Below are 26342 nucleotides of genomic sequence, written 5' to 3'. Positions count from 1 at the left end.
GGTCATCTAAGTGTAAAAGACTCCCAGATCTATATATCCAGCTCTAGACTGTCTCCTGAACTCAGGTCCCAAATCACAAACTGCCCACTGAACATCTCAAATTGGAAGTCCTATAGACATCTGCAACTCCCTTCACACCCCTCCCCACTTCTGAACTTCCCTTTTTCTGCAGAAGGTCCCACCATTCTCCCAGTCACCCAGATTTGTGACCTCAATGTCATTCTCTACTTCCCACTCCCACTCACTGCCCATATCTAAATCATTTGCCAAATCTTATTTCTAACTCACATCTCTCACATGTGTCTTCTTGTTCACACTCACAGCACTCTAGTCCAATGACCAATAATCATTTATCACCTAGACTATTGAAGCTTGGACTCCATGCTTCAAATCTCTCTTCTTTTCAACCCGTCCTCCACACTACTGCCAAAATGATTTTCTTAAAGCACAGGTCTTATCATGTTGTCCCCTTCCTCAATAAACTACAGTGGCTCCCTATTTCTCCTGGAATCAAATATAAATTCTCTTCCTGGAATTTAAAACTCTTCCCATACTTAGGGAAGGGAATTCTTCTTTTTGCCATATAGCTTACATTATAAGGCTCAAAACCCCCAAATTCCAAATCTTTTGCCCCAGTTAGATAACTTAATGGAAGTTTATTTTTTAATTTTTTTGTTGAGGCAATTGGGGTTAAGTGACTCGCCCAGGGTCACACAGCTAGTAAGTATCAAGTGTCTGATCTAAGGACGAATTTGAACTCAGGTCCTTCTGACTCCACCTGGTGCTCTGTCCACCATGTACCCAGCTGCCCCTATGGAAGTTTATCTTAATGCTTACGGTAAAATTCTAGCATCCATAATCTGTCTGATTGCCAGGAAAGACAAAGAGCCCTAGAACAGTTCCATGTATCCATATCTTTCAATTAATAGTAAAATAGCACTTTGCTGTCTTTCTTACCTTTCCAGTATTCTTTGTTGAGGGCACTCCCTTCCACACAGTCCATGGTCCAGCCTCACTGGCCCACTTACTTGACCTTACACAAAACACTCCCTATCCTATTTTTGTGCCTTGGCCCTGGTTGTCCCCACCCCCAACCCATGCCTAACATGGTCTCCTGCCTCATCTCCACCTCTTAGAATCTCTGGTTTCCTTTATGATTCAGCTCAAGCCCCACCAACTAAATGAAGGCTCTCCTGGCTCCAATTTCTAGTGCCCTTCAGCCCCAAATTACCTCATATTCTTTTTGTATATATTCTGTTTATACTTATGTAACCAGGGACAGGCCAAGGAGAGCCCAGTCATATGAGCATATGAACAGCAGGCTTTACCAGATGAAATCCCCAATGCAGACCACGGAGAATACACAAGTATTCTGTGACTGTTTCTTGTATGCTTCCTGAATGGTGAAGGAAAGGGCCTCTGGCTACTGAGCTGGAACAGAGCTTGCAAAAGAAAAAGAGAGAGAGAGAGAGATGAGCAACCCACTCTCTCTTTTTCCTGACAGTGATCAAGGCAAAGACTGCTATAAGCTTCCAGATGGGGGAAAAGGCAATAATGATACCTCCCTCCTGTTGCCACCATGAATGTGCCATCTCTGTTCTTCGGCTCTTTTCATTTGTAATTTTCTGCTCTTAGGTGAAAGGAGTATTGGAGAAAGAGCTGATTAGATGGTGTCTTGTAAGCTGTATATACTCGTAAGGACTAGACTCTCATTGGCTAGTCCCCATTAAACTCATGTATGTGCATGTGTCTCCCCAGCTAGAATGTAAGCTTCCTAAGGGCAAGAATGGTTTTCCCTTTTGCCTTTGTATCCTCACACTTGGTGTAATTCCTGTTTGTTAATTGATTCAATACATACCACTGGTACCCTTTTTTGAGGGACCTTGGTTTTCCCATATATACATTCAGGATGAGCCTTTTGGTCAGAGATTCTGTGACTACACTTGTTTTTAAAGTTAGATTTTCCTATGCCTTTAGTTGCTAAAAATCATATTTCCAGACTGACTCTAAGCCTAACTAGAGTGAATTGTTGAGGAAAGCAGTACCCAGAAGAGACAGGCATCAAATATCCCCCTAGCACTGGACAAACTTTAGGATATGGACATATTCTGAAAGTACTTCTCTGTAAGGTTTGCAAAATCTTTTTAGTTTTTTACAAATCACTTTCCTTCTGTATAAGGAAAACAATTATCCCCATTTTGCAGATAAGGAAAATAAGACTCCAAGAAAATAGCCCAAGGTCACACAGATAGTATCAGGGATTTGAACCCTGGCCTTCTTCTGGACCATGCATTCTTGTCAGGGCAGGAGCAGGACTGAGATTCAGGACATATGCATCATTTGGCTGAGAATTAGCCCCAGTTGGTCCCTGGACAAGTATCCTAGACCTAAGAATTATCCACCAGACCTCAGCAGCCTACGAACAGGGAGTAGGACAGCACCCAAGTACCCAGCCCTCCTCGAGGAAGGAGGTTTCTCTGCTGAGATTAGGGGCATAGGGAAGGGGAGCAACAAAAAGCAGGAGGGAGTGGGGAAACCTCAGACCCAAGTGGCTTCCTCATTTCCCCAACTATTTCCTCTAGCTGTGTGCTTTCCTCCTCCACCCCTTCTCATGCTTCTGCTCACACCATTTCCTGTACTTGGAATAAACTCCTGCTCCTCTACACCTTGGGCCTCCCCTGCAAAGCCCTGCTTAGGGACCACCTCATCCATGAAGTTGCCTAACCATTGCTCCTCAGGTGAAAATGGTCTCTCCCACCTTGGATTTCTCTTCACACTCTGCTTGGCTCTCCTACAACCCCATCCGTGAAGCCTCAATCCGTCCACACTCCTCACCCCCCACCAGCACTAGCACTCTGGGCACTTATCTTGTCCAGAATGAAGGTCACCCTGTCACTTCCTAGTCATTCCCAAATCGTGACTCTGTGGCTCACTCCCTCTTCCCTTTTTGGCTCGCCTTTATGGGTCATCTTCCCCCTTTAGAATACAAGCTCCATGAGGGCAGGTAACATTTTGTTTCCTTGTATTTGTATACACAGTGCTTAGCACAGTAACCCTGCCCATAATTAAGTACTTAATACATTCATTCCTATTAGTCCTCTCCTGTATTATTTGAGTATTTTCCCTTTTGGATTGTAAGCTCCTTGAAGGCAGGACCTGTGTCATTTTTCATCTTTTTTTAATTAATTTATTTTTAGTTTTCAACAATCACTTCCATATGCTTTTGAGTTTTAAATTTTCCTCCCCCTTCTTCCCTGTCATTTTTCATCTTTGCATCTGTAGGGATCAATACAATACCTTGCACCTATCTTAGACTCAAAATTAGATAGGACTTTTAGTTCAAACATATCTGACCAGGAATCTCCTTTACAATCTTGCCGAGAAATGGTCATTTAGCTTCTACTGGAAGGTCTCCAATGATGGGGAGTTCATTACCTCACAAGATTACCCTTCCTCTTTTATGTAACCTGGGATCATCTGGAGATTCCTCGCTTAACTAATGGAAACGTTAAGAAGTTAATCTTTTCTTCCTGCCCTGCTTAAATCGGCCTTTCCTCAGTGTCTCTACCTATGGTTCCCAGTTCTGCCCTCTGGGGTCAGCAAACTCCCCATGACAGCCCTTCAAATGCTTGAAGATAGCTATCACATCTCCCCTAAATCTGTTGCCTCTCAGGAACAGCCACAGAGCTGAGGGGGGTTTGTGGAACCCCTCAAAATAGAACAAACCCAAACAGCTGTCCCTCCCCTGCCACCTCTCCCCAAGCCTTCACGCGATGGGCTGCTGTGGTTGAAATACCAGACTGGTGAAGCTGGGCCTTTTCCCAAGCATTCCTCCCAGCCCCAATTACGCAAGCTAAGTCCAGAGGGGGAAATCCATCCCTCTAACTCCCCCTCCCCCAGCTGGGGGGGGGGAGCTAGCCCAGCCCCCAGTCTCTTCCCCTGGACAGTCTCTGGGGGCTGGAGGCAGGGGGATGGCTGTGGGAGGTGGGGGATGTTGATGGTGTTTGTACAGGCAGAGGGAAGGGGGACAGGAGGGGGAGCAGGAGGAGGAAGCCCGTGTGTGCTGACGGCTGGATTCAATTAGGAAGCCAAGTTACGCAGAAGCTAAGCAGAGGCAGAGCTGGAGTCTGGCTATGGTAAGGAGGGAGTAGGGGGGAGGGTAGGAACAGTAGTGCCCCCTGGGGTGGGACCACCCGCTGGTATGACGGGGGGGGGCAGTCCAGTGAGGGGGATGGGGGTGGCAGCAGTCAAGCCTCCTGGCTGTTGACTCTCAGAGGGGCAGCCCCTAGGGAAAAGCCTGGCCTAGGGAGGAGTTGGGTTGGGGTGTGGAGAATGGAACCTGTAGGGGTATCCAGCGCCTGGATACCTGTTTGTTTGTTTTCCTGGGAAAAGTGACAGATGCCTCAAGTTTCCTCAACTTTAAAATGAGGTGATTGGAATAGGTTACTTCCATCTAATAACCAGCTCTTGGTTCTATAGACTCTTCTGTTCTTATTAGATATAAGCTTTTGGGGATAAGCCTCTTCCCTCCTCTTGTAAAATGAGGGAGTGGATTAGATGACACCTAGGATGTCTTCTAGCTCCAAGCTCAATGATCCTATGCCCTGGGAGAGCTCTGTGGGATAAGATTCTGTCTCTTCATCCCTAGCCTAGCCTTTCCGGGGTGTTCCCAGGTGCAGAGCTCAGCATGGGATGCTGCTGTTCCCATGGTGATGATCCTGCTCCTGAGCCAGGTGGTGTGGGACCCTGCCCCTCAGGCTTAGAGATCCTCTCCCAACTCCATGTCCCCTGCCAGCCAATGAGACTACTACTGTTGTTGCTGCTGGGATGCCTGCCCAGCCACAGCCAGAATGCTGCTACAGCCCTCCCCATCATGACAGAGGACCAGAATTTCCCCCACCTGGGGGAGAGCTCACAGCCACCCCCCAGAGCCTGCCCCCCCTCGATGCTCCTGCCCCCGGGATGACACTGTGTCCTGCGATGGCCTTGACCTCCGGCTCTTCCCCAGTAATATCACCAAGGGTGCCCAGCATCTCTCCCTACAGGTACCACATCTCAGCTCTCTTGTTCATCCTTCTGTTCCTGGGTCTTAAGACCACTGTTCAGGGCAATGGGTCCTTTGTCCCCCAAACTAGGGGATTGCGGAGGACAAGGTCTTTCTTTCTCTCAAACTAGGTGCTCCCTGAGAGCAGGATCATATTTCCTCCATGTATATGGGGAAGCAGGAAGGCAGGGCTATTTTACGCCTACAGCTTTTTTTTTTTAAAGTAAAAGGCAGAGACCCCTCCAAAAAAATCGCCCCCATGAAGTAGTTTTTAAATGTTTATCCACACATTTGCCTGGAACATAGTAAGTGTTTAATAAATGCTTATTGACTGGCTAACCGGTTGGATGATACCTCACTGGTTTGCCTGGTTGCTGTAAATAGGAGCACCCCAAAACTTTGATTGTGAAGCTTTGGAAATTTCAGCCTTTCGGAAACTAAACTGCAGTCTTAGCCTCGAGGGGCTCTTGGACCGAGTCATTTTTCTCTCATCCAACTGGGGGCTTCCTGAGGGCAGGGGCATGTCTCAGGTGAGGAGGCAGTGATGACGTGGCAGGGCCGGGTCTCCCTCAGAATAACCAGCTCCTGGAGATTCCTTACAATGAGCTCTCCCGCCTTTGCTACCTTCGGACTCTCAACCTTCACAATAACCAGCTGTCCTCGGATGGTGAGTGACACCTGGGACCCTTTTATCTTCCCCTCCTCTTCCTTCTATTCCACTGCCGCCCCTGCTGCCCCCTCCCCACCAGACAGCAGGGGGTGGGGGAGGGGCCAGGCGCCTGAGGCCATAAGGGGGGGGCTGCTGGGGGAATCCACCACCAGCTTCCCAGAAACTCCTGTTTGCAGAACAAAACGGAAAAGGGGGAGGGGAGCAGCCTGTGGCTTTGGAGCTGAGCCCAGGGCAAGGGGCTGGCTACACAGAGGAGCCTCTATAGGGGGAGGCCAGGCATTCCTGGGTCCTGCATCTTCATACTGGATACTGAGAAGAGCCCTCGGATTCGGGGTCACAAGACTTGGGTTTGATTTCGGCCTTGGCCACTTACTTACAATTTCCAGAGCTTGGGATAAGTTCCTGACTCGCCTCCACACCCCCTCCCCCCATCCCCCAGGCCTGAGGTCCCCATCCATAAAACAAGGGGCTTGGATGAGGGCAAGACAATCTCCAAGGTCCTTTCCAGCTCTGTCTCGTGATTCTATTTTCCCCTCACCCCAGGGAACACAGGTATGAAAGACATGCCTGGAGCCCTGTGAAGCTGTCTCCCCGGGGAGGGGCAGAAGCCCTTATTTCCAAGAGACAGGAAGGGAAGCAGGGTCCAGGCTAATAGGGAGCTGAGGCCAGTGGGGTGGGAACCTGCCCTCCCTGCCTTGCTATCCTCTCCTCCTTTGACTAGGCCTCCCCGATGAAGCCTTCGAGTCCCTGCCTGATCTTCAGTACATTTATCTGGCCAACAACCAGGTTAGAGCAGGGCCTGGGGAGGGGAGGGCAGGGGAGAGGGGCCAGGCAGGGCAAGACTCCCCACTCACGTGGCCCGAAGCAGTGTAGTGGAAGCCTCCATGGATTTGGAGCCCGAAGACCTGGAATTGCCACTTGGTACCCATGTGATTTGAGAAAGCCCTGTCCCCTCTCCAGGCCTTGATTTCCTCCTCTATTAAATGAGGATGATCTAGGTCAGGGGTGGGGAACCTGTAGCCTTCTAGGCCCTCAAGTGCAGCCCTTTGACTGAATCCAAACTTCACAGAACAAACTCCCTTAATAAAAGGATTTGTTCTGTAAAACTTGGACTCAGTCAAAAGGCTGCACCAGAGGACCTAGAAGGCCACGTATGGCCTTGAGGCTGGAGGTTTCCCACCCCTGATCTAGGTGATCTTTAAAGGGCCTGCTGTCTCTAAATCCTGTGACTGTGCTCCTCCTGATTCCAGTCCAGTACAGCCAAGAGCCCAGAAGGACCTACAGTGCTCCCCATGTGACAGAAGGCTAGGCTGCAGGTTACTAAGGCAGTGGGGGAAGGGGAGAGGGTGGGGTGCTACCTTCTGCCTCCCCAAGCCCAAATGGTGCCATGGAAAGAGGAAGGGCTTCCTGGAATGCTTACTTACAAGTCAAGACATCTCCCCATGATGTCATTGGTCCTCTTCAAAAATGAAGGCTGGGCAGCCACAGCAACTCACTGTGTGATTATAAGCTGGTCATTTAATTTCACTGAACCTCGGCATTGCACCTGCAAAATGGGAATGATCTCATCTGCACTAACTGCCTCCTAGGGGTGTCTTTGTAAGGAAAGTGCTTAGTAAACCCAGAAGTGCCAGAAAATGGTTGTTATTATTAATTATTTATTATTATTATTACATGAGTGACCTGCAGTTCAGCCTCACATGTAGGGAAGACCCACACTGATGTGGACTGATGCCAGGGCATCACAACAATCATGCTAATCTATGTGTGGTCCATGTCCTGCTCATACTGGCATCGTGTCTGAAGCTGTCATGTTGTCGACAGTTAGGCGTTGTCATAGCGCATGGTGCCCCGGATCTGGAGTCAGGAAGACCTGAGTTCAAATCCCACCTCAGACACATACTAGCTGTGTGACCCTGGACACGTCACTTAACCTTTGTTGTCTGCCTCAGCTTCCTCATCTGCAAAGGGGGATAGTAATAGCATCTACCTCCCAGGGTCGTTGTAAAGATCAAATGAGATAATTCGAGTAAAGTGCTACAAAAATGCTCATTACCATCAATGATTATTATCAATCACTGAGGGCAGAACAAGGAGCAGTGTGTGGAAGTGGCCTGAAGGGAGACTGAGGATTCTCTTATCTATTACAATTGTCCAAAAGCGGAATGGACTGCCCCACTAGGTAGTGAGCTCCCCGTCATCAAGGCCAGATGATAATAATAATAGCTAACATTTATGTAGCTCTTATGAGGCACCTTACAGACATGCCATTTGATCCCCACAATAACTTTGGAAGGGAGATACTGTTATTATCCCCATTTTACAGATGAGGACATGAGGCTGAGGTCACACAGCTAGTAAATGTCTAAGGCTGGACTAGAACTCAAGCCTTCCTGACTCCAGGACCAATGCACTATCCAGCTACCTAATAGTGGTTGAGAATATTCTGTGAAGAGGTTTCTTGATGAGATATAGTTTGGACTGACTGACACCTGTGGTTTCTTCCAACCTTGGGGTTTGGTGGTTCTGTGGGAACAAGGGAAGAGAGGGGAAAGCACCTACTATGTGCCAGGCATTGTGCTAAGTGCTTTACAAATATTGTCTCATCTGATCCTCACAATAATCCTGCAAGCTAAGTGCTATTATGATCCCCATTTTACAGGTGGGGAAACTGAGGCAGCAGTTAAGTGACTTGCCTGGCTGGTGCCTGTGGCTGGATTGATGTCTTCCTGACTCCAGGCCCAGGGCTTTATTCTGTGTCTTAAACCTGTGAACAAGGTTAGGGAAAGGGGAGACCAGGGGACCTGGGGCTGCTTAGGCTCACAGTGCAGCAGAAAGAGTGGAGCCAAATAATCTTGGTCTGCCACCTGCTATCCCTGTGTGATCCTAGGTGAATCACTACCTCTTTGGCTACCTGGTTGTAGCTGGGGTTTGTTTTTTGGAGTTGGGCTAGCTTAGCTCTAAGGTGCCTTCCAACTCTTCATCCGTGACCCTGAGTGGCGGTTTGGTTGTGCTCTGTCAGCTTACTGTGGCGCCCCAGTTTCTGCCCCGCTCCCTCCGCATTGCTGACCTTGCTGCCAACCAGCTGATGGAGATCTACCCACTTACCTTTGGAGAGAAGCCTGACCTCAGGTAAGTAAGCCCCAGTCCCGTTAGGCTGGCATGGATGGCGGGGTGGGGAGAGGAAGGAGACCTGGCTCTAGGGAAAGGCTCAAGGAGCCCCTTGTATGGATGGGGATCCCCTGGTCTGAGGGGTGAGACGTAGCCTCTGCCTACAGAGAACTAGATGGGCTTGCACCGGCTGCTCTATCCCCTTCAGGTCTGTGTATCTTCATGACAACCAGCTGACCAACACGGGTCTCCCCTTTGATGCCTTCCATGGCTCTGAGGCCATCACCACCCTCATCCTCTCCAACAACCAGCTGAGCTACCTCCCGCCCAGCTTGCCCTCATCACTAGTTCGACTCCACCTGCAGGTGCCATGGGGTGGGAGGAAGGACCCTGGTCGGTGCTATGCTGTTATTCCAACCCCTTCCCTGGGGGTGTCTGGTGCCCCTGACCCTGCCCTCCTCCCACAGAACAACCAAATTGCCAAGGTGCCCCGGGGGGCCCTGGGTCGACACTTCCAGCTGAGGGAGCTCTATCTACAGCACAATCGGCTATCTGATGCTGGCCTTGATGCTACCACCTTCAGGTATGGCTTCCAAGAAACTGGGGCCCCTTCACCCCCAGTGGGAGCACCTGTGAAGAAGGTGGCTTGGAGAAGGCTCTTTCCTGCTCTAGGAATTGACCAGAACCCCAAAGTCGATACTTGCTGAGTGCCTGCTGCATGCTGGGCGTTGTCCGCAGGCAATGTGGAGCCGGAGATGTTGGGGGCGTAGTCTAGTTAGGGGCAGATAAGTAGAACTGTACAACTTTTCCATTTGAAAACCACTCAGTTACAGGGTCAGAGATCTAAAGCTGGAGGGACTTTAGAGGTCACTTAGCCCTACTGCTTCACTTTGGAGACGAGGAAACTCCGACAGAGGTCAAGTGAGTTCCCCAGGGTCTCCTAGGTAGTAAAGAGCAGAGCTAGGATTTGAACCCAAATGTCCGAGCTCTAAATCCAACCCTCTCCACTGTGTTACCCACCCTCCTGTGTGGTAGAAAGAGCACTGCATACAGAGTCAGAGGGACTGGATTCAAATCTGCTGCTTACTAGTTGGGTGACTTTTAAGATGGGTGAGTCATCCTCTCTGGGTTTCAATTTCCTCATCTATTTAAGAAGAGGTTGGAGCAGGTGTCTGTACAGTCTCTGATAGCTCTAAATGATATGATCCAAGTGTGGCTCAGAAAGGCCAAATGACTGCTCTAGGGAGGAGAAAGTGACCCTCCCTGTGGGCTGGGATGGTCTGGGAAAGATTCCTGGAGAGCAGCCACAGATCAGGGCAGAGAGAGGAAGCCTGTTCTGAATAGCACTGTGAGGTGTGGCAGGGATGCACCTGCCTTCCGTGGTAGATGAGAAAAGACATTGGATTTGGAGTCTGAACAAGCTGTGTGATCTTGGATGAGAGGGGTGGATTCAGTGATGTCTAAGGTTCTTTCCAGTCTCCAATCCAGGATCTTCTTGGCCCTCAGCAAACTCAAGAGCTTGGAGTATCTAGACCTGTCCAACAACAGGTTGGGCGAGGTGCCGGAGGGGCTACCGCCAAGCCTGGTCATCCTGCACCTGGGCAGGAACCAGATCCGCCACGTGCCAGCAGGACGGCTGAGTGGGGCCCGGGGGCTGCAGTATCTCTTACTGCAGCACAACCCTCTGGGGCCTGGAGGACTGGATCTGGCTGCCTTCCAAGGTCTTCGGGGCCTGCATACGCTACACCTCTATGCCAATGGGTTGGAACAGGTGCCGCTGGGACTGCCCCGCCGCCTTCATGCCCTCATGTTGCCCCACAACCGCATCAGTGAGCTGGGCCCTCGTGCCTTGGTGGCCACACCCTCTCTGGTTGACCTCAACCTGGCCCACAATCGACTCACCAGTGCACACCTCCACCACCTGGCATTCCGCCGCCTGGGGCATCTTCGGACCCTTGACCTGGCAGGGAACCGCCTTACACTGTTGCCTCAGGGTCTGCCTGGCAGCCTCCAGGTGCTCAGGCTGCCCAGAAATCAGGTCAACAGCCTGGACCCCGAGCCCATGACCAACTTGAGCATGCTCCAGGAGCTGCACCTAGGACACAACAGGCTCCGTGTGGGCTCCATCATGCCTGGGACCTGGCAGGAAGTGCCCAGCCTCAAGGTGAGGGGAGGCAAGGGCTCAAAGGTGAAAGGTGGGGTCACCTGTGATCTGAGCTGTCCCCCCATCTGACCCCTTCTTCCTTGCAGCTCCTGGATCTCAGCCACAATGAGCTGTCTTTTGTGCCTCCTGATCTTCCTGAGGCCCTGGAATTCCTGTACCTTCAAGGGAACCGCATCAGCAGTGTGGGTGCCCAAGCCTTTCTCACAACACCCCGCCTACGGGCCCTTGTCCTCAGGTATCCCCACTGTAGCTGAGTCCTTGGCTCTGGGAGGGAGGCAGTGTCTTCAGGTAGATGAATGGGCCAAAGGACCGCAGTAATTAAGTGCTAGAAGGGCATTTAGAAATAACTTGTCTAATGCTCTTCTTTTACAAGTGGGGAACCTGAAGCCCCAAAGTTGAGATTTGATTCTGAATCTTTTCCATTTGAATCTAGAATGTAGTTCTTCCCTCTAGATCATGCTACCTGTCTTCACTTGTTAGGGACATCAGAGGACCTGGGTTTGGCTACTTACTGTGTGACCTTGCACAAGTTACTTAACCTCTCTAGGACTGTTGAAAGTCCTCTCCAACTCTAAATCTGTAATCCAGTGATAGAAGGAGATATGTGCTTCAATACAGGTCAAACTAGATACTTTCTGACATTCTGTGCTACCTGCCCCCTTCCCCAATAACTTTCCTTTAAGCAGAGAGGCCATTGGCTAGATACTAGGATGCCTGGATTCCTTGGTTGGGGCAAAGTTCTTTTCCATCTTTGTTGCACCCCATCTTTAAACATACACAGAAACCCACTGCTTCCTGCAGATCCAACCAGCTGCTGATGACCAGCATCTCCCCGGAGGCCTTTCTGAACCTGCTCCATTTAGACGTGGTGGACACATCAGGAAACCCTGAGCCAGTCATTGTGAAACTCCCGGAACAGCCCAGACAGCCCCAGGCTCACTGAAGCAAGCTGACCATCCTATCATCCAGCAGGGACACCCAGAGCTACTGCGCATACCTTCTCTGATCACTCAGCTGCCTTTCTCTCCAGGGCTGCTTTCAGGGCACTCAGTGGCCAATGCTTGCCATCTCTGTGCCAGGAAGTTAGTGTGGTGGGTGAGAGTGGGGGCCAGGCACCAAGCTGGCTTTGGAGGACACAAGGCCCTCTTCCACTTTCTGGATGGGTGGGATTTTACCAATGGAGTAGCACCCTGTGGCCTTTGCGGGGGGATCTTCAGGGGCAAGGATATAAGGACTAGCAAACTCCTGGTAGTGACTTATAAGGGTCGGGGGTATTTAATCCACCTGACTGAAAGACCACTGACCCCCTTGCAATATACATGTCACCAGATACTCCAACCCTCAAGCACTCAGTGACATAACCCTTTCTTCTTTTCGGATGTCCGAGTCACCACCACATGCTATTCCTCAGTGCTCCCTGTCCAAACTAAGGCTCCCCCCAGGTGCTTAGCACAGAGGGAAGCTCTCAAGTGGACCAGGAAGCTTCCTGGTTAGGTCAGAGGTCATGGCAAAGAGCCACAGAGGATGAAACAAAGGACAGAGCTGTGCTGTGTGCAACCCTTGCTTTTTATTGTGTGTGCCTGCTCCCCCTGACCCAAACCCACTCTTCCTCCTGCCAGGGGCACCACAATCCAGGGAGGCTCAAGGTCCTGGTCCTCCTCAGTGGCAATGGCAAGTCTGCCTCACCTGGGAGGGCCATGTGTCTGCACCTCCTGCAGCTGACAAGGCAGGCTAAGGATTAGGGAGATGGGGCTGGGAGAGCCTAGCTCACAGGTCTCATGCCCAGGTAGGAGTGTTCTTTGGGGTGGGTGCTGGCCAGTTAAGGCTTCTGAGGCTGGGACCTCTAGGTTTCCTAGGAGCCCCAGACTGGCAGATTAGAAAATAAAGTGCTTGGGAAACTGGTAGGGAAGGGGTGGGACCCAGCCAGAACCTGGTCCCCAAGGCCTCACCACTTCCTTGATGCCCTCCCACCTCCCTGGGTAGGCCAGGGGCAGCAGCCGGCTCAACTGTGCAAACCACATTCTACAGAGGGGACAATGGGGACCTGGGAAAGGGAAATGATGCCCAAGGGATAAGCCACCATCTCTGAGGGCGCGGGAGCGGAGAGCCTCTGCCAGCTTGCCTGGCTTTCCAATAGGGAATTCTGTATGGCATAGTGGGTACAGATGCCTCCGTGGTAACTTTAACTTGCTTGTTTCCACAATTCCAATTCCACCAGGATAGGGAGAGAGTGAGAGAGAGAAACCAAGATCCAACCTGAAGCAGGTGCCACCCCACTTTCTTTTCCCCTAGAGTGTGGGGCCAGGCCAGAGATATCCCCTCCCTCCTAATGATTGTCAAGGGATTGTCAGCAGATTTGGTCTTCAGCAGAATCCTCAGGGTCGGCTGGAGAGCACGGAGGGAGCCTGGGGCTCTCACGTTCACCTATCTCCCATCACCTCCTTCCCAGCACTCCGGGCCCCTACACCTGCTCCCAGAGTTCAGCTGCCTTTGTTGCTTGGACTGGGTGAAGCCCAGCGACCTGGGTACAGTCCTGATGATCCCATCACCTCCGAAGCTGCTGCAGCTGAGAAGAAAGCCCACCCCAGACATGAGTGTTAGGGCTGTGACAGAGGAGGTCTGAAGTGTCCCCGCTCAGAGCAGAGGGGCTGCAGGAGCCCTGGATCAGAGATGGGGCAGGCGTGTTGGTATTAGGGTCCCACCACACTGAGAAGCTCTACTTAATTCTCAGGTCAGAGATGGGGCAGGAGAAAGACAGAGACAGAAAGAGAATTGTGTAGGAGAGAAGTCCCTCCTCATAGCTAAGGTCACCACCCCCAGGCTCTCACCTCTCTCTCCACCACTAGGTTCCGTTTGTACAGAGCTTCCTTAGCCGCATCCTGTTGGGAACACAGTTGCCATCAATTACCTATCCCGGCCTGTGGCCTAGCATCCAGAAATGGAGGGCACCCTGTTGCCCTCTAAAGATGTTTCCCACGCCTTACCCTATTGCCATCACTGCCCAGGCGTCGGGCGGCCTCTGTGTAGTACTGCAGGTACCGTTCCAGCTGAGTGTGGTACTCTGGAAGGCCAGACAAAGAGTGATGAGGACCTAGATGTGGCCCACCCAACTCTGTCCCCACCAAAACCTAGGGAAAATTAGGGAAGTACCCGACTTCTTGGATTTAGGGAGAAACCCTGTTCTGCCTCCACCATTCGCTCCATTCTCTCCCCCACCAGCCACCTCCAGTGGGGCCAGGGAAGGATTAAGCCCTCCCCACCAATGCCTCCTGGTAAGGCTGACCTGTATTTCCAGCAGCCCTTGGGAGGGCTCAGACAGGGGGCTCCAGAGCCAGCTCCTGGCAAGTCCCAGGGTGGGGTGGGAGAGGCAGCCTACCCTGCCTCCTGGACACATCTCACCTCTCCTGATGCCTGAGCCTCCCTGTTCTAGCTGTGCTCTCTGCCACTGGCTGTGCTGAACAAGGTCCTGGTACTGCTGGGCCAGCTCCCCAGGCACCACCCGCCGGGCCTGCTTGTATGCCACAATCTGCCAAACACCAGCTGGGAGTGAGGGTCCAAACACCTCTTCCTTTTGGGATAGAGCTTTAGAAATACCCCCATGAAGAGGGAGCAGGGAGAGGATGTTGCCCTGGGGAGCCCCACCTCAGGAGACAGTGGGAAGAGAGGCCCCTAAAAGCCCCTGCCCCAGCACCATCACACACCTTCCTCTCCAGCCGTTCCCGGTCAAAGGCCATGACACTGAGGCTCTGTAAGCTGCGGGCTGATCTGCTGTTCAATTCAATGAAACAAATGACTCTCTGTTTGAGGGATGGGAAGGAGTCACACAGCCCCACCGTCCCAGCCCAGCCACTTACTTGCCCCCTTGGTCTCGTCCTTGGACAGGGATGGGTGGGGCCTTGGCCTTGGGTACTGCCGTCTGCTCAGGGTGGTACAGGAAGAAGATAAAGTGAACAAGTCTCATCAGGTCCCCTTTGTCCTCAGATACCTGGGTCCCTTTTGTTCTCAAAGGCCACCCCAGTTCCATTCCAACCCTTCTAGTTTCGTACCCTTCCCTCTCCCAGGTCCCTGGCCCCTGGTGACCCTTTGTCCACTGAGTCCTCAGGCCCTGTTCCTCACCGGGGGCAGAGGGTCAATGACCAGCCACCTCTCTGTGACAGTGTCTAGCTGCTGTGAAGTCAGTGGCTCCCGCAGGCGGACCATCACCTCAAGCCGTCCTCCTGTGGGGCGACGGCCATCCAGGATCTGAGGAGGAGAGAAGTCAAGTTGTTGGGCAAGACAGGGTACAAGGGACAGGGAATTAGGGAGAGGAGGCAGGTGAGAACTAGATACCTCAAGGATTTCTCGGATCTCACAGGCTGACTCCAAGCCCTCCAGCTTGAGCTGGGCAGTGCCCAGGGCACGGTCTGGCTTGAACAGTCCCCTGCGGAGGAGAGGCAGCCATGGGACAGGAGCCCTCACACCAGCTTGGACCACTCTGTCCTGGCTACTCCCTCACTCACCCCTTGTGCATCACTTCAAATTTTATTCCTTTGGTTTGGATGGCACGCTTGAAGCCCCGGTGTCCCCGCTGGATGAAAAGCTTGAACTGCTCCTTGAACTCTGCCCGGGAGGGAGAGGGAGAAGGGGCAGGCCGACGTCAGACCCTGGCCTCTTTGCCCTGGATCTCCAAAGTACTGAGCAACCTGTCCTTGTCTCCAACTTACCTGGGGAGGCTGTATTCTTTATCACATTGGTCTTATCTTTCTGAGCTTCTTCCTACATTGAGAGCTGAGGCTGGATAGTGGCCAAAAGATGTCCCACTTCCAGCCCCGATAAGTCTCAGGACCCTGCCCTAAGACCTGAGCCCTCTGAAGGAGGAGGAGAGGCATCCTCCCTTACACCCAGATCTGCTCAAGCCCACCCCTTCAACAATCTTAAGCATACAACCTCCCAAGGCCCTTGGGACTCAGTTCTCCACCTCCCCTACTTCCCTCCACAGTCCTCACTCACTGCATTGGGATAGGGGAAGTCAAATCGCACGAAGGTGTCCAGATCACTGGGGGATAGCCCTGTAATGAAGGCCTGGGGTCAAGGCTCCTTCAGCCCGGTGGGGAAAAAAGCAGGAAGATGGGTAAAGGGAGAAAGCAACCCCAAGAGCCAGCCCGCTCCCTCCCCTTCCCATTTGCAGGGCCCTGTTACCTGGCGGTGTGGGAAGGTTGATGCCCTTCACTATGAACAGAACCATGTCACTACTGCTGAGCTCTGGGAAGATCCTAGAAGAAGGGTCAGGACAGAATAGGGCAGGGGAGCAGAAACAATGGCCCCAGAGGAGACGGGCAAATGCCCACAGACCATGGCTGCCCATGGTTCACTAGTTCCAAGCCTGCCCTGGGGCAGGGGAGATGAGAGAATCCTTAAAGGTCTTACTTGACCACACTGAATGTCCTCTGTTCATAGTGGAACTTGGGAAGTGGGAAGCCTCGGCTGTGGGCTTGCTTCAGAATCTCCATGCTCTTCTTACAGTCCTCAGCCATTTTCTCAAACCTTGGGGAGGCAAAGGAGAAAAAAAGACATTTAGGTGACAGCAAGGCAGGGCCCCTTCCCAGATCCCATCTCAGAGAAGAAAGCCTCCTTCTCTGCCTCTGCCACAGTCTAAATACCTTAGGAGTACACCTATCTATGGACAAGTTCAGAGCTGCGAAGGAAGGAAGACACACATGTTGTCCATTTGGCAGAGGCAACTGGAGGCACGGTGAAGAGAGTGCTGGGCCTGGAGTCAGGAAGACCTGAGTTCTAAATCCTCCCTCAGACACTTACTAGCTGGGTGACCCTGGGCAAGTCACTTAACCTCTGTCTGTCTCATCTGTTTCCCATCTGTAAAATGGGAATGATAACAACGGTATCTATTTCAGAGAGTTGCTGTGAGGACCAAATGAGTGAATATATGTAAAGTGGTTTCTATATAAATGCTACCTGCTAATACTATTATTACTTCTTGATTAGATGCAAGGCAAATGTGGGGTTTAGTATTTTATCTGGTGCACTTAAGCACACGATTCTGAGAAGGGGGTCCGTAGGCTTCACCAGATGGCCCACGTTAAGAACACGTGGATCGGATGAACTCACAGGTGCTTTCCAATTCTAGATGCTACATTCCATTTGAGGGGAGGAGACAGGAAGGGAGAGGAAACTCACTTGCTGGTTTCCACAACATTTCCCAGGTGGGTGAATTGATTGGAGTACTTCAGGCACATCTTGGTGAAGGGAAGAGACAAGGAGAGAATTAGGGGAGCCAGTGCCTTGGAGTCCAGGACTATCACTGCCCCAGTGGCCTCAGCCCTCCCTTCTATACCTCATGCTGCTGCCTCATCAACTTGGTGAGCTCTGCATAATGCCCAGCCTCCTCCAGAGAGATGGCTGCGCCAGGCCGTTGGACCAGTGTGAAATCTTCTTTATTGACAGGTGCTGGCGGCACCTGAAAAGGGCAGTGATGCTGGTAAGGCATGGGATGTTGTGAGCAGGGAACACAGCGAGGGGTCCCGGGACTCATGCCAGCCCCTCACCTTGGTGATGTCGACAGGGAGCCCATTAACCGAAGCCTCCAACATGGGCTCCAGTCCCTTGGCTTGGCGAAGAAAGAGTTTTGCGCCTTCGAGGTCATTCTTTTGCTTGGCTCGCACGGCTGCCTGCAACAGCTGCTTCTTCCTTCCTTCCAGGAAAGCCAGCTGCTGCTGGGCTGTGGGGCAGGGGAGGAGGCAGGGAGAGGCCAGCTCCAGGGATGGCCAGGAAGCACACCACCCACCAGGCCCTGCCTCTGGGGGAGAAGGAGCCTACCTTTGGTGGAGCCTTTTACAGCCACTTTCCCAGCTGGGCCAGGGCCTGGAATGGAGGGCCGGGAGGCCTGGACTTTGGGTTGTGGAGAAGGAAGGGAGTGGGTGCTGGGCTGGTATGGAGGGAACAACAAAGAAAACAAGTCATGGCACTGCCCAACCTATGCAACTTCAAGGTGCCCCTCACCCAAGGGTCCAAATGCCAACTACAATAGTCCTGGGCAATGACACATAACGATATCTTCCACTTCTATACTCTCTTAAGGTTTACAAAATACGTTCCTCACAACCAACCTTGTGAAGCAGGTAGTGCAAACATCGTGACAGAAAGACACTAGGACTCAGAAGGGTGACACAGGTGACAGATGCCACATGTCCCAGTGCCTCTCGACCATATTCTGGGGGGCGCAGATCCTGTTCCAAATTTAGCATTCTCCCTTACCCCCATCTCTCTCTCTCTCTCTCTCTCTCTCTCATACCTTCTTTGTCTCTTCTTCCTCCTCATCCTGATTGGCCAACCTCATGGCAGTCTCCAGAACCCCTACTAGGCTTTGCTGTGTGGGTGTGGCTGTTTCCAGACCCTGAATTGGGGGGAAACCTGGCCCCAAAAACAGCAAGAGACTCCAATCAGCATCATACTTTAGAGGTTCCAGCTATCACAGACCTCTTCTACCCCAACAAAGATTGTCAACAGCATACTAGGATGACATAAACCTCTATAGTCAATTCAGACTATAAAAGCCCCCTGAAGCTCTCCACTCACAGAGCATGGACCTATATAGACACCTAAAGCCAATCGCTCACACACAAATCTGACCAACCCCCTTGCCTGGCTCCCCAGAGGAGGGAGTACAAGCATGCTATCCCTAGGTCCAGTTCACAGCTCTCAGAGGGACCTAGCTCCTTCTTGTTCTCAGGTCAGAGGAGAGCCTGGGTGCTAGGGCCCTGTACCCAGGGACTGCCCCAACAGGCCCAACCTTGCCAGGAACCTACCCGGTGGAACAGGCAGTTCAGCCACATCCACAGATCTGCCCGACTTGTGCGCCCGGATGGCATCCTGATATTGCTGCAGGAAAAAGGCTGGCTGATTAGCAAAGCTGACAAAGAGGAAAATGAAAAACAGAGGGGACAAAACGGTGAGCTGTTGGTGAAGCTGTCAACTGGGTCAGCCATTCTGGAAAGCAGTTTGGACCTATGCCACCAAAGTTATTAAACTGTTTGTGCCCTTTGACCCGCAATCCTGATACTAGGTCTATATTCCAAAGAGATCAAAGAGGAAAAGGACTCCTATGTACAAAAATGTTTATGGCAGTTCTTTTTGTGGGAGCAAAGAACTGGAAACTAAAGACTGTTGGAAATCTACTAGGGAATGGCTAAACAAAGGCTAGCATATGAATGTGATATAATATTAATGCATCATAAGAAATGACAGAGGAAACAGTTCAGAATATCTCTGAAATGACAGAAACTGAAGTGAGGAGAACTAGCTATAAGGATAACAACATTGCAAAGAGAAACCACTTTGAAAAACTTTAGAATTCTGATTAATGCAATGATAAACCATAATTCTGTAGGGCCAAGGATGGAGTACAATATCCACCTCTTGTCAAAAAGCTGGTGGACATAAGATTCAGAATGAGACAGACATTTTTGGACACGTCCAATAAATGTGGGAATTCATTTTGCTGAACTACGCATATCTGTTATGAGTGTTTTTTAAAGGGTTCACTTTGGGGGGGGAAGGGGGAGGAAAAGACAGACGGGCTAAGCCTGAACCTGGTTCCACGCTCAGCCCAGACCCAACCCTGCGCATCCCCTCACTTTGACTATCCGGTCATGCATCCGAGCCTTGCGATCATCCCCTTTGTCTCTGGCCTGCCCTGCAGCCACCCGATAACGCTCCATCCGCTGTTCCAAGGCCTCTAGCAGGGCCCGTGGAGGTGGGGGCATCTCTGCAGAGAAGCAGAAAGGCTCAGTGACTAGGTGATTGACAAGTCTTTCCTTTCCTTCCCACCCCCTGGATTCCCTGGCCTTGGAATTCTCGGGTCCTCGGTTCCCACCAGCGACTCTCAGCAGCTCAGCTGGCTCTGTCAGTCCTCCCCTGAAGGGACTGTGCTTACCTGGCATGGAAGGGGAGACAGTGCTAGCACCAGGGGTAGAAGCACGAGGCTGGAGCCCTGGGGATGGCAAGGTCTTGAGCATCTGATCTGTAAACCAAGAGGACCAGTTATTCAAACAACCAACAAGCCTCTGCTGAGTCCCCAGTCTTGTGCGAGTGCAGCAGGAATACAGAGCTGTAAGACGTCCCTGGCATGTCCTTGAAGAGACTCATGCCCTAACACTTCACTCCCTCCCCGGACCAAGATGCCATATAGAACAGTCCTCACCAGGTGGGGGAGGTAACCGGGATAGGTCCACAGCCTCACCCCTGGTCATTGCTTCCAGGACAGCATCAAAGCTCTAGGGGAGGAATGGGGGAGATGGGGAGATAGCTGTAGTTATCTCAGGGACAGGACAGAGAAGAAATGGGCCAGATGTTGTGATAAGGGAAACCAAAGGAGCCAGGTCAGGCCCAAGATCCCTGCCCTCTATCACATCTTACCTTGGCTACTCGGTAATACTTAGTGGCTGCTTCTGAGTTGCCTTCCTGCTTGGAGCGCAAAGCGGCCCTTTTGTATTCTCGCTGCCGCTCCTGCAACAGGGTCAGGGACTCAGGGCTGCCAGAACCTACGAAGAGATGATGCCCAAAGAAGTTGGTAAGTCAAGCTGCTCAGGGAACTTCTTTTAAAACATCTTTTTTTTCAATTACATGTAAAATTTTTTTAACATTTCTTTTTTTAAATACTGAGTTCCAAATTCTCTCCCCTCCCCCTTCATTGAGAAGGCAAGCAATTTGATACGGGTTATACATGTTCAGTCATGCAAAACATATTTCCATATTAGTTATGTTGTAAAAGAAAACAAAGACCAAAAAAAGATATTTAAAAAGTATGCTTTAATCTGCATTTAGACTCCATTAGTTCTTTCTCTGGATGCAGACAGCATTTTTTATCACGAGTTCTGGAAACTTCTAAGAGAGGATGGGGAATAGTTAATGTCCAAAAGATTGTGGGGGTGCAGGAGTACAGAAAAGAGAATGGAACTTTGCAATCTCCTCCACTTTGTCTTGGGGCCTAAGGACCATTCCTAGTGCCCAAACCAGCCAAAGGTCATGTCAGACTTACCAGAGCTCACAGGTGAGGCCACAGAAACTGGCTTCTCAGTCACCCCAGAGCCATGACTGGCAGGCACAGACAGTGTTTTGGGAGGAACAGCTGGCAGCTGACGTTCAGGGGGCTGGGTGGGTATGGTACTCTGTGTCGGTGGAATCTCCAGGGGAGGTGTCAGGCTCTTCCCCATGGCCACAGGAGGTGGGATGTCGTCTTCGTTGATGCTACGTCCCTTCTTAACTGAGACCAGCATATTCTCTAATGTCTGAAGAGAAGGGAAGTCTAGGCTCAGTCTAAGGCAGAGCCAGCTTAAGATGAGATTGAATTATGGAACAAGGACCCTTCCTGCTCACCTTGACACCTCGCTCATATCTCCGGACCTTCGAGCTGTCCCCAGCCTGCTTGGCATTGGTGATGGCAGTCTGGTACATGGCCAGTCTTTCAGCCAGGGTGGTTTCCATGCCAGCACTGCTGGGGCTGACCTTAGGTTGTAGAAGACCGGGTGACTGCAAGGAAATATGGGGGTCACTGACCCTGAGATAGGGGGAAATTATGCCCCAGGCCCAAGAATTGTTCCTCCAGGAGCCATTCCACCTGTTCACCCATCATGCTGCAGGATCTGTCCCATACCTGGTCCCTGGAACAACATCTCAGCTTTTAGCTCAACTTGGGATAGGGCTCAGGCCATAAAATCACAGGATTGAGAGCTAGAAGGGGCCTTCAGGGATGACCTTTGAGGGGCTGTCCTGCACGCAGGGGTAACTAGTGGAAGCAGTGGATACAGTGCTAAGCCTAGAGTCAGGAAGACTTATCTTCCTGAGTTTGAATCTAGACAATTCCTAGCTGTGTCACCATAGGTAAGTCACTTAATCTTCGTTTGCTTCAGTTTCCTCATCTGTAAAAACAGGGATAATAACAGCACCTACTACTCAGGGTTATTGTAAAAATCAAATATGACAATACTTGTAAAGTGCTCAGCACAGCACATAGTAGGCGCTGTATAAACGTCAGCCATGATGATAATGATGACGGTAAGGAAACTGCTTGCTGTGGAGGGAACTCTGGAAGTCACACACAAAACAAACCAAAGAGACAGACAGCAGCATACCTTGGCCAGGGGGAGGCTCTGGGTATCTTGGGGCTCCTCCCTTTCCCCAAGAACTTCATTGAGCTCTGCCTAGACACACACATAGAAGAGGATAAGGGCTAGTGAGTCTTGGTTAATATCCACTACTCACTCAGAGACACCACTGACCTCAGTTCTGTTAGTAAAAGGAGTGGGAAGCCCCTGGTATAGCCTTGTCCAGAGTGTAGGCAGAACCATATGATTTGTGACAGAGTGAAAAGGTCCCATGGTGGTGACAAGAGGCAGCTCTCTGGGTAGGATGGGGTGGGGTAGAACTTGCTTCAACGGTTCCTGGCTCCATGAGAGTTCCACGCTAACAGTGTTGCTGTCATATTTCCTCTTACCCACCCTTCCCAATTCCTTCCTTCTGCAGAGGCCAGGGACCCAGCCCGCCCCACACTCGGGCAGAACAGATCTATGTGGAAGACCCTTCGTGCTTGGAGAAGCCATCCAAGCCTCTTCCTCACCAGAAGCTCATCATCATCTTCCACATCATCATCATCATCATCATCCTCTTCCTCCTCTCCTTCATCCATGTCCTTCATACACAGGGAGGCCATCTTTTCAATGGTCTCCATAGGCAAAGGAGCTAAAGAGAAAACAAATATAGATGTAGTTCAGGACCCCTCAGCCATCCCAATCACACTGCTCCACATCCTACTTTGAATAAGGCTTTCCAGTGGTGCTCAGGATTTGCAGCATATATGGGACAATGGTAAGCAGGGAAGAGGGAGAACTTCAGTACGAACAGTCAGGGATGAACATAAGCAGGATCTCCTAGGCTTTGGATGCATAAGAAGACAACTCCCAACAGGCAGTGGGGACCCCCTCACCTTTGCTTTTGAGCTCCTGAGGTGGCTGGGCCCCTACCAAGGCCATGAACTCTGCCTCAAGGTCAGCATCATTGACACCATCTTCAGGAATCATCATCCCATCAGGGGAGAAGTCTACCAGAAGGCCCAGCTTCAGGGCAAGGGAAAAAGACCCAAGTAAGAGCAAGCCTCAAAGTGACACCCAGCAAAGCCACAGTGGACACTGCCAGGCCAAGTTAGAGGTCCCTCCCAATCAGCTTGGGATTATCACAATCTCTACTATTACTGGTCACAGCTACTTTCTCCACTTGCGTTCACACAACCAATCACCAATCTTCCTTTGGAGGAATATTAAGACTATTTTATAAAGAGTCAAACCGGGAAGGAAAAGCTCATTATCCTTAGTATAAATATGGAAAACATGTATTAAGTACCACCTGTGTACAAAGTACCACGACGGATGCTGGGAGAGACACAAAGGTTAGTTAAGATACAGCCTCTGCCCTCATTAAAGTCTTGTTAGACTAGTAGATGATTGAATGTTAAAACCTCTCTACTCCTCTGTAGCCTACGCTAAGTCTAGATACCTTTCAGACCTTCTCTGAGGATACAACAAGTATATATAAGGATTCCTGAAAGGGGATATACCATCCCAAGGAAAAATTCTCCCCAAATGGGTGGATTCAAAAATTTGGATGAGAGGGAATTAGTGAGAAGCACTTTGCCTTCAAGGTGGGTCCCAAATGGATACCCTACTCAAGCACCCCAGGAAACATCCACATCTGAATGGAACACTGAAGAAACTGAGAATGTCACTGAACAGGAGTTCAGAGAAATCTTGGCACCCTGGACAGCAGCCAATCTGATCTCATAGACTTGGGGCAAAGGGCAAGCACCTGAAGCCTGCTCCACCCCAGGGCTTAAGTAGTCTGGACTTGGGCCTGAGTCTGAGCCTAGCTCCCAGGAAGACCATAACATAAATTTCCTGGGCGAAGCTCAACAGGAAAAACAGGCCTGTTTACCTCTCGTCACCAGATGGCAAACTGAGGCCACCTCCCTGTTATCTGCTTTGAACCTCATCCCTAACACCCGCTCAGCACCCTGAGAACGCACCCTGAGAACTGAGCGAGGGCAGATTAGGGAGGGAAGGACCCAGAGAAACACCTCAGAGTAATTTCCAGTCTTGCCCCTGGTTTTTCCATCATCAACTCTGGCCTACTTTACCCTCCCCCCAAAAAAGCTGCAGGTGTCTCAATCCTCAGGACCAAGGCAGAAGGGGGCCACTGTGGAAAGGATGGAAAATGGGGTGGCATGGCCTCAGTGAGGGAGGAGGAGAGAGTGGGGTGGCTGATTCTCATAGGGTAGAAACAGGACTATACAGGACTTCACTGACAAGGTAGGGGGAGGGGGTGAAGAAGCCAAGTCTCCCAGAGCCAAGGAGAGCAAAGGGGGTAAGGCCTGGGAAGGGAGTGGGGGGAAGCGGCCAGGCCTTCCAGAGGGGAGGGAGCTAGAAGGGGCGGGGCCAAGGAAGGCAGACAGCAGGAGAGAGGGGGCCAGAGAGTGCAGGCAAGGAGGGGGCAGGAGGGAAGGGAAGGGGTCGAGGCCTCCAGGGGGGAGGGGGTCAGAGGGCAGGGGCCCGGGAGGGCAGAGGACAGGGAGGAGGGGGCCAGAAGGATCAGGTAAGAGAGGAAGGGGGAGAGGGCCAAGCCTCCCAGAGGGGAGAGGGCTGAAGGGGGCAGAGCCATAGAGGTCAGGACTACCCGGGGGGCAAAGGGGGCGGGGCTGGGGAGGACGAGGAAAGTAGGGCCAGAGAGGGCAGAAGACGGGGGGGCGGGGGCCAGAGAGAGGAGGCAAGGTAGGGCAAAGAGCGAGGGGACCAGGCCTCCCTTGGGGGAGGGAAGCCCTCACCTGTCTGGCTGCCGCCGCGCCGCGTCCCGGGGGTCCTGAGGGCGCCTTCTTCTTATGCATGTTTCCGTCGGGGCTGGAGAGGGTAGGGGGGCGGGGACCCCAGGACCGCCCTCCCTCGTTGGTTCACTTCCGGCTAGGCCCTGTCCCCAGATGCACGCCCCGCCCCTCGCTGTGCCAGCGGGCAGGAGACGCGCCGGCGCGAGAGACCAGGAAGGAGAGACTACAATTCCCGACGAGCACTGTCTTCCCTTCCTCTCGCGGGAACTCCCCAACTGTGTGCACATTCACGCATGCGCGCCTGTCCCGGCTTGCCAGAGTTGTACCACGGTGTTATTGAGATTGGGCGGGAAAGCTGAGCCCGCGCGAAGTCAGAGGCGGTTTTCCTCTCAGGTGAGGAAGGGATGTTGGCGCCTGAAAGCCTGGGAACGCCCTTGTGACCCCTCCCCACCAGGTCAAGCTGGCCCTGGCGCTAGGGCTGGGAGGCGCGAGCTCCTGCCCTGCTCGAGCCTGGTCAGGCCCAAATGGGCCCCGGCCCTCCTCCCTCCTCTCCCCCTCAGGCGGGGGAGCCTGAGGCCGAAGGCGCCAAAGTGCGAGCGTGTGCCCTGCTCCCTGGCCCGGGTGGGGACTTCAAATTGGCGGGGCCCTTTTCCAGCTTAGGAAACAGTCCCAGTGAGGTGCCTTTTCTGAGGACAAGCAGAAAGTGTCAGAGGCAGCATGGAAACCCAGTTAGGTCTACTGATTCCAAACCCAGAAATCTTTTTAATGCACCAACAGAGTTCAGTGATATTGTTCAGTCATTTCAGTCCTGACTTCATTTGGGGTTTTCTTGGCAAAGACACTGGAGTGGTTTGCCATTTCCTTCTCCAGCTTGTTATACACATGGGGAAATTGAGGCAAACAGGGGTATGTGAGGACAACTAGTCACACAGCTAGGAAGTGCCTGAGGTCAGTTTTAAACTAGCATCTTCCTGACTTCAGGACCTAAACTGTATCTACTGCTCTGCTTAGCTACCTTAGTGGCTAATTAATAGACAGGTGTTGTTCTGGGCCTAGAGTCAGGAAGACTCCTCTTCCTCAGTTCAAATCTGGCCTCAGACATTTACTAGGTGTGTGACCCTGGGCAAGTCACTAGATCTAATTTGCTTCCATTTCCTCATCTGTAAAATGGGGAGGAGAAGGAAATGGTAAACCACTCCAGTATCTTTGCCAAGAAAACCCCAAATGGGGTTAGGAAGAATTGGACGCAACTGAACTACAACAACAAATTAATAGCACTTTTAGGTTTGGTAAATGCTTTGCTTAACATGATATCTCATTTGATCCTCAACTACCATATGAGGGAGGTGCTGTTGTTATTACTATTTTACAGATGAGGAAACTGAAGCAGACAAGTTGTACCTTGTCCGTGGTCACACAGCCAGTAAGTGCCTGAGGCAGAATTTAAATTTAGATTTTCCTGTCTCCAAATCCATTTTTCTATCTACTGCCA

At 51.5% G+C, this 26342-nt stretch overlaps 3 protein-coding genes across 10 annotated transcripts in view; 2 read left to right on the top strand and 1 right to left on the bottom strand.

Moving 5' to 3' along the window:
* The first annotated feature begins 4004 nt into the window (after positions 1 to 4004).
* PODNL1 (podocan like 1) lies at positions 4005 to 12546 on the top strand. The gene is given in 11 exon segments (XM_020994831.2): positions 4005 to 4136; positions 4796 to 4936; positions 4938 to 5045; positions 5618 to 5711; positions 6436 to 6500; positions 8737 to 8846; positions 9034 to 9190; positions 9293 to 9408; positions 10332 to 10989; positions 11076 to 11224; positions 11791 to 12546. Coding segments are annotated over 11 exon segments (1743 nt in total). The 5' UTR covers positions 4005 to 4133; the 3' UTR covers positions 11933 to 12546.
* On the bottom strand, positions 12535 to 24937 carry CC2D1A (coiled-coil and C2 domain containing 1A). 6 transcript variants are annotated; one of them, XM_078153928.1, is made up of 28 exons: positions 24854 to 24937; positions 22967 to 23096; positions 22601 to 22722; positions 22116 to 22184; positions 21361 to 21513; positions 21023 to 21272; positions 20401 to 20525; positions 20186 to 20258; positions 19919 to 20005; positions 19620 to 19750; positions 18792 to 18864; positions 18278 to 18396; positions 17803 to 17911; positions 17532 to 17704; positions 17321 to 17443; positions 17164 to 17222; positions 16396 to 16512; positions 16168 to 16241; positions 15979 to 16037; positions 15693 to 15744; positions 15489 to 15588; positions 15319 to 15409; positions 15106 to 15231; positions 14844 to 14905; positions 14691 to 14757; positions 14389 to 14515; positions 13974 to 14050; positions 12535 to 13868 (listed from the first exon to the last, which is right to left on the bottom strand). In XM_078153928.1, exons 1-28 carry the CDS (start codon positions 24911 to 24913, stop codon positions 13797 to 13799), a joined length of 2880 nt encoding a protein of 959 aa, XP_078010054.1. In that variant the 5' UTR covers positions 24914 to 24937; the 3' UTR covers positions 12535 to 13796. The 6 variants fall into 6 exon arrangements, 4 of the variants coding, with proteins under 4 accessions (XP_078010054.1, XP_078010055.1, XP_078010056.1 ...); XM_078153929.1 differs by having other exon boundaries at positions 14691 to 14754; XM_078153930.1 differs by lacking the exon at positions 14389 to 14515.
* Positions 24908 to 26342, top strand: part of BRME1 (break repair meiotic recombinase recruitment factor 1) — a 45898-nt gene continuing 44463 nt past the window's right edge. For 2 of the 3 annotated variants that reach the window (XM_020994829.2, XM_020994830.2), the window contains exon 1: positions 24908 to 25243. In XM_020994829.2, the coding sequence (XP_020850488.2) occupies positions 24908 to 25243 (336 nt within the window). The remainder of the gene's footprint in view (positions 25244 to 26342) is intronic. The other variant, XM_020994827.2, reaches the window with a different exon arrangement.

Source organism: Phascolarctos cinereus, unplaced genomic scaffold (genome assembly GCF_003287225.1).
Source record: "Phascolarctos cinereus isolate Bilbo 61053 unplaced genomic scaffold, phaCin_HiC Scaffold_4;HRSCAF=312, whole genome shotgun sequence".
Lineage (NCBI taxonomy): Eukaryota > Metazoa > Chordata > Mammalia > Diprotodontia > Phascolarctidae > Phascolarctos > Phascolarctos cinereus.
This window is presented reverse-complemented; position numbering and strand designations above follow the sequence as displayed.

What these genes read in the sequence shown, in the direction of transcription:
- CC2D1A (XM_078153928.1), bottom strand. Translation starts at nt 24,913, where the DNA reads ATGCATAAGAAGAAGGCGCCCTCAGGACCCCCGGGACGCGGCGCGGCG. An exon ending in GGCCTCACCTGTGAGCTCTG is followed by an intron (nt 20,526 to 21,022) that starts GTAAGTCTGACA and finishes ATCTCTTCGTAG; the next exon opens with GTTCTGGCAGCCCTGAGTCC. An exon ending in AGATCCGAGAAATCCTTGAG is followed by an intron (nt 15,232 to 15,318) that starts GTATCTAGTTCT and finishes TCTCCTCCTCAG; the next exon opens with ATCCTGGATGGCCGTCGCCC.